This window comes from Cyprinodon variegatus, unplaced genomic scaffold (assembly GCF_000732505.1).
Source record: "Cyprinodon variegatus isolate N-32 unplaced genomic scaffold, C_variegatus-1.0 Scaffold26, whole genome shotgun sequence".
NCBI lineage: Eukaryota > Metazoa > Chordata > Actinopteri > Cyprinodontiformes > Cyprinodontidae > Cyprinodon > Cyprinodon variegatus.
This window is the reverse complement of record NW_015150479.1, coordinates 84,015-90,984: the sequence shown is the minus strand read 5'-3', so window position 1 is coordinate 90,984 and position 6,970 is coordinate 84,015. Positions and strand designations below refer to the sequence as shown.

Here is a 6,970-nt window from a genome sequence, read left to right as displayed (position 1 = left end):
GTGATCCATGCACATCCAGTGATGATTACGCAATATGATCCAAACCCCAGTAGATTTCATAAACCATTCTGGCCGAAGTGTTTTATTTTTGACCTGGTTTGGTTATTGTTTCGACAAAATAGGTAGCTGTTTTTCCAAAGGATTTTTTAAAAACTTTTGTTGTGCATATGTACTATGGTGCTACTAAATAACAATGTATATAAATGACGCATTTTGTGGGAAATATAAACGATTTATAATGAATAGTTGGTAAGAGATCTTCATTCATCTGGATCTTCAGTCATAAGACACAGTACAAATAAAATAGATATTTTGTCTATATAGAAAATATTAAAGGAAATAAACTGTATTTTGAAGCAAAGCTTTGAAAAAAAGTATATTACTAAGCCCATCCTTTATGTTTTTTTTGTTTTCTGTTTTTTTGCTGAATAAATTCCCCAGTAATCAACCTCTTCTACATTCATTGGCACTAGTAAAGTTGTGTAAGAAGTCTTACATAGAATTTATCATTTACTGTCGTGGCATATTGTCACTGTGAAATGTTTAGTAAAATAAGTCCTTTCTTTTGAATACTTAGAGAATAATAATTTCAACCAAGGTAGATGCGACATTAGATGTCACAACTATTTCCAACATTTTATATATATATATACATATATGTATATATATACTGTATGTAACCCACCTTTTTAACCTGCAGCTGGTGGAAGACACCCTATGGACTCTGCGTTGTGTTTTCTACAGGTGGGATGTGTTCCGTGCAGAGGAGGAATCCGACACAGGGTTCTTAGTTGTGGGGAGAACTTGCAACGTTTATTTCCTCCACCTTACAGGCAGTAAAACACACTGTCAGCATTCATTTTCTTTTTTAAAAATAATCAAACAAAATGTAATTTGTGCTTAACTGTCAAACTAAACAAACAGAAATAGCTCAGTATATTAGTGTAATGCATTTTTTTTTTGTTTAGAGAGAGAGAGTTAGAGAAAGCGCATTTTATTATCGGAGTTGACAAAAGGTTTGTAATGGATGATTCCCCGAAAAATTCAGTGACTGCATTCCAAACAGTAAAAGGAAATGAGTGATTTATGATTTAAAAAAAATAAAAATAAAAAAACACCCAGAAGGTAGAGTTGTCGGGAAAAATCCTGCCTTTCAGAAGATCTATCCTCTGTGTCTCTACCAGTATCTGTCTGATGATTTTCCATATTTCAATATGGCTAAGTTAAGCTAATTGTCTTTACAGTTTAACTCTTGTTTTTGAGAAGATACCTGGACGTATTTCCCCAGAGAAGAGCTCATGAACATTAGGGTAACATCACCAGAGAATTTATTCCCTACTTTTCTTTTCTTCCTCTTAATTTAACATCCTAAGTTTGCTGAATGATGAGTACCCCAAAGTGAGACATATGCTTTTGGTTTTGGCGTTTCTTTTATCAGTATAGTGATCCCAAATATGTCCAAATTATTTCAGATATTGTTTCTGAAATATAATCATTCTTCTTTTGTAGGCTTTCCAGGGCATAGACCTTAATCCTATAAGAAAGAGCTGTGGGTTAAATCTAAAGAGAAGAGAGCTGATGAGGGGATGAATCAGAGTTATATAGAGAGATTCTGCTTAGATAAATAGTCTGAGATTCCACTCTTTGTTTGCTCCAAACTTTGTAAAAAAATAGTAGAAAAGGTGGTGCCCTAAAATTAATATTGCCCTTTTGAGCTGTAATTTGTACAATTTAATTAACTGATGTCTAAATTGGAGATATTATTGTTTATTGTTTGTCAGTGTTTTGTTAAAGGAAGGCAGAAATGCATGTTTAGATTATAATTTTTGTTTTGTCCTAATCAATAGAATATCAGCACATTTATATTTTAGAAGGTAAGGTTAGATATGTGAAAAGGTAGTGTAAGATCTGTCTTTACTTTTGAATTTATGTGGCCATTACTGCAGTTCCAAACCCTAATTGAATATTTCTATTAAATTGTTATAAATATAAATTTAGTAGCCGGCCACTATTTATCACACGTCATCCTAAAGTAGCAGTCTCTCAGGATGCTTTAGAAACTGCAAAAACAACTATGTGTATTTGTTATGGAAGAAAACATATTTAGCGAGAAGATCTTAGCTGCCTTAGACTTCAGAATTTGTGTATAATATGTTTGTATATGCCTAATGTTTCTGTTATTTTATTATCTGATGTCACTGTTAAAGCATTCCCAAGGTTGTTTTGAAAGCTTTTCTTTTGACTTTGCAACCATATAGCCACACTTATTTAGAAAGGACAGAACTGTACACTGAAAGTGGTCCTTAATTGATTCAGGATATCACACTTTCTTCTTTTTGTGGCTTGGAAAAGCAAAGAAAGATGGAAAAGCCATTGAAAGCTTCCAGCATATTGAGATACATTAAAACGATAGGATGCAAATGTTTCACAAGACAATTTCCTTTTGTGATTTAACCACGAAACAAATCTATCCTATTTATTGATCATTTGTTCATGTATGCTTTCACATAAAGCAGATACAATTACATTATTTTCTATATAGGGACCAAATATCTTGTTATTTACTGTATTAAAATGATGTTTATTTAGTGAACACAGTAAAAACATATTTAGGCATTTGGTTTTATGAGAATCATTTTCAAACAGTAGAATAAGGATGGGTATTTTTGAGTTTCTTGTGTTAAGTCTGAACAACAACAAAACAAACCTATTTTTCTTTGCCCCTGATTAATTGGTTAAAGGAGAACTAAAGTTATGTAGGTAAATTAAATTATAAAGCATGTTTTAAAAAAAATAGATTGCAAGTGCTGATCTTTAAATTATAGGCATAGAAACACATGAATACAACAACATCAGGGTCAAATTTCAACATTGCTCTAACCTTCATTGGATGAAACGCTTTAAAAAAAAGTGTTTTTAAAAGGCTTGTCTTATTCCAGAGTGTTGGAGCCATGCCTGAAAATTACTCCTTCATACTCGTTTTAAGGACGATCTAAAGTGAAGTGAGGATAAACCAATGAAATGGAGTTAACCTTAAGAAACTCTGCTTAACGGCAAAGCTGAATCATTTGGGACAAGCTAAAGACGTGCAAGAGCGATAAACGGTATAATAACTGTCAATAAAAAATGGTGTGTAGGTGTCTAAATTTGTAAATGTAAGTCGAAAAATGTGAGTAAATTTAAGATTAATTTGTTTCTTGTTATGAATCCTTTCATAGATGTTTCATTGAAGTATGAATCATAAGTAAAACACAAGTTACATTTTTACCAGTATGAATAACAAATGTTGAAATTTGTATCTACGACTGCTTATGAAGCTGTTACACTCATTACCAGTTGGTGGCGGAAATAAACCTTGAGGTTGTTCATCAGCCGCCATTAAATAAGAGAAAGAAGAGGAAATCTGAGCCATAGATCAATTTTTTTAATTTTGCTGAAATTTTATTTTCAACACATGCTGTAAAACATTCGAACAATGTGCTGGGAGCTTAAGAAATTTTTATTTGGTATTGTTTGTAGCTAAAAAATACCTTGGTAGGTGGCCACTAACTGCCCCTTCACTTAACCATGAATAGATTAAATGGGAACAGTCTCAGATTGATAAACAACTAAACCCAATGTCCTAAACATTTGTTAAAAGAAAAGAAAAAAAGGATTTTGTAGGGACCTATTCAAGAAACAAGAGAGGTCTTGTTCCACTCAACTTTAGCATTTTAAAGCTCAATTAAATAAATTTCAAAAACACCATATTAATCCCAGAGATAATTCAAATGTTGTTGTAATTATAGCCATGCTGATGGCTTTTAGCATTGATTATGTTACAGTGGATCTGGAAAGCCTTCAGCTGGAGATATTTTGTAAAATTATTTCTAGAGGTTCTAGAGGATTTGCAAGAGCAGAACCGGCCTTTTTTTTTATCATATTCATTAGTGTCTTTAGGTCGTTTGCATATTGCTACAAAGACTCAATGATCTGAGCTACCTTAGCGTAAAGAGTCTTGAAGACAAAGTCAGTGGCTTCTGCAGCCCAATCTGTTTGCAAGTGAACATCAAGGTACTTGATACTTCTTCACTATCTCCACTTTAACATCAGTGGTAAAAATCAAATAGTAAGGCTGTGTTAAGTTTGTGTTAGTCTACTTTAGTTCACAAAATATCAAATGGTTTTGTTAACTTTTAAAATAAGTTAACTAACATATGTTTATCAAAGAGATATTTTAAGGATCTCTTGCTTTATCAAGGAAAATCCTTTCATTATACCTACAAAAAAATCTTGAGCAAAGTTGAAGTAACATTTATTTTCCTTTACATAGATACGTTCAGGTTGATAATAAGTTTTGGAAGCTAATAAATTTATTTTTCCTCAATTAATTATCAAAAATTAAATAAGAAACTTAATTAAAACAATAAGATCATTTGAAAAAAAATCTCATAATCAAGTCTTTTAAAGATTTTTTTTTACATTGAGATCAGTTAATTTGTATTATTGGGATGATTGTGGGACAAACACTGTATCATTAAATACAACACACAGCAAAGCTTTACTCATAGATCCCTGTCTTCTGCTTATCTGCTTATTGGGACTGCATCACAGTAGGAAACAATCTCAGTAGACTTCCAGACTTCTCTCCCCCAGGACACCTCCTGCAGTTCTGCTGGGTGAAGCCCAAGGCAGTCCCAGGCCAGAGGGGACACATAGGCTACATTCACACAACAGCCTGAAGTGAGCCAAGTAAACACAGAGCACGCTCGCTTGTGATGTCTTTGCATCCTCTATTGTGCATACGGGACACTTAAGTTGTATGAATGCAGTTCGCACAGGTGATCACATTCAGGTCACATATGTTTGAAATTGTGAACAACCATGAAAAAGAATTGGATTTCACAAAAAAATCAGAATTGACTATCAAGGACTGCGGTGTGAGCCATAGTCTCTCCAGTGTATTCCGGGCTGCCTGCCAGGCATGCTGTTTAGTTTTCTTTTCTCCATGTCTTATAGTCCTAGTAATTTAATTATTATTTTGTTGTTATTTCCAGTCTTCCAGGTTTCCTTTTGTTGCTCTCTTCTGCCCTCTTATGTTCTCCTTCTTCCCTAGCTCTTTCCCTCTCTTGTTCTGTGCACACCTGCTCCCAGTTTCCTCATTAGCCCTCTCTTTGTCTCAGTCTCCTTTAAAAACCCTCTCTCTTCAGTTCCTCTTTGCTGGGTCCTCCTCATACACCATCTAACTTCGTCTAACAACTTTGTCTCTCTGAGCCATCCTCCTTGAGTTTTGATTCCCTGATGTCTCCATGGTTTTCTGGTTTGTTTTCTACTTATTTTTTCATGTTCTGAATTTTGGATTCCTGGTTTCTTGTTTGTTTGGACTTTGTTTTTTCAGTTACTCTTCATTAAATCTACCACAATTTCACCTCTGCCTGCCTCTGCTTTTGGGTCCACAACCCTCAAACAAATCTTGACAACCTCAGCTGACTCGTCTCGATGAGGAGAAGAAGTGGCTCTACTACAAGCCTCTCCTGGATGTCTGAGTTCCTCATCTCCAAATAAATGCACAGCCAAACCTGCAGAGTAAGCTCATTGTAGCTACTTGTATCAGTGATATCGTTATTTGGGTTATGATGTCAATTTCATGACCGTAGGTGAGGTTAGAAGTGTAAACCGACCACTAAATCGAGAGCAGACCACAGTTCACCACACCACACTGGTGCAACATTCGTATATAGTGGCAGCTGCAAAATGTAGTCTATAAATGTTTAACCCAAACTCCAGTTAATGAATAATAAAGGGACCCTGACTCCATACTCCTGGATTCCCCCCCAAAGGACACTACCAGGTACATGGTTGATTGCCTTATTCAAATCTAACAAAAAAGAAAACCATGAGAACTACTTGGGCAAACTACCATGGTCCATTGTTTTACAGCTGGGACGAAAACCACACAGCTCCTTCTGAAGCCAATATTTAACAATCAATCCGATTCTCCTCTGCAGCACCCTGGCATAGGCCTTCTCTGGAAGGCTAAGAAGTACCATTGTTGAAACAAAGTCTGCAGTACAGGCATAACCCAGACATAATTTGGACACTTTCCGCATATTAAATCTAGCCAAAGGTGACTTGGGGTGTGTACAGCTGTCTGTGTTCAGCATTTTAAGTCAACATTTTTTTTTTCTCTCTCTCCTGCTGCTCCCGAGTCTAAAGTCATGCAGGTAATACTCCTAATCCTACAGCTCTGGATCTGTCACTTTGATATATAATATGATTGATAGTGGCTCCTCACTGCGTACATTGCATTGATGGGAGGAGAGACAAAACACAGTAGCAGTAAATTTAAACAGGCAGCTTATTTGGATTTAAGAGCTAGGAGATGGGTTGAGATGCCACCAAAAAAGTTGAAATCTTCAAAAAAAACAAAAAAAAACAAAAAAAAAACAGCAAAAGCGTGGTTATGCTAGGCACTAGGAAGGTTAGCATCACATGGCAATAAAATTGACAAAACATAGCGTTTAAATGTTGTGTTCCTCTGTACTAGTTTAAAAAAGCAATTCAGTTCAGGACCTCAGAGGACCTTGACTCACAGATCCAGGTAAAAATTAACTAATCTTTGTTGATTTCTACATAAAAAGAAATTTACCAGAGGTTCTAGATATACAAAATTGCTGAGATTAGAAACTCATAAAGAGGTAGCTTGAAAATTATTTTCTCTAGCATCATTATACTATTAGTAGACAGCTTCACAAATATGTTTTTCAGTAAAGCACCGAGACAGAAAAAGGGACAGCTGCAGATTTAAAGTTAAAACAGATTTACTGGGATATGCAATATGATATAATATTTCTGTCAGAAATATTTGACAATAAAAAACATGCAATATTTAAAATGCACTTTTTTAATACTACATAATAGATTTAATACTAGATTTAATAGACAGACAGACAGACAGACAGACAGACAGACAGACAGACAGACAGACAGA

The 6,970-nt window shown here is 34.8% G+C and overlaps 1 protein-coding gene across 1 annotated transcript in view; it reads left to right on the top strand.

Moving 5' to 3' along the window:
- The window catches only part of rnf180 (ring finger protein 180), a 10,610-nt gene extending 9,819 nt beyond the window's left edge, over window positions 1-791 (top strand). Inside the window, exon 4 of the mRNA XM_015395577.1 lies at window positions 745-791. Within this exon, the coding sequence (XP_015251063.1) occupies window positions 745-791 (47 nt within the window). The remainder of the gene's footprint in view (window positions 1-744) is intronic.
- Window positions 792-6,970: the final 6,179 nt, after the last annotated feature.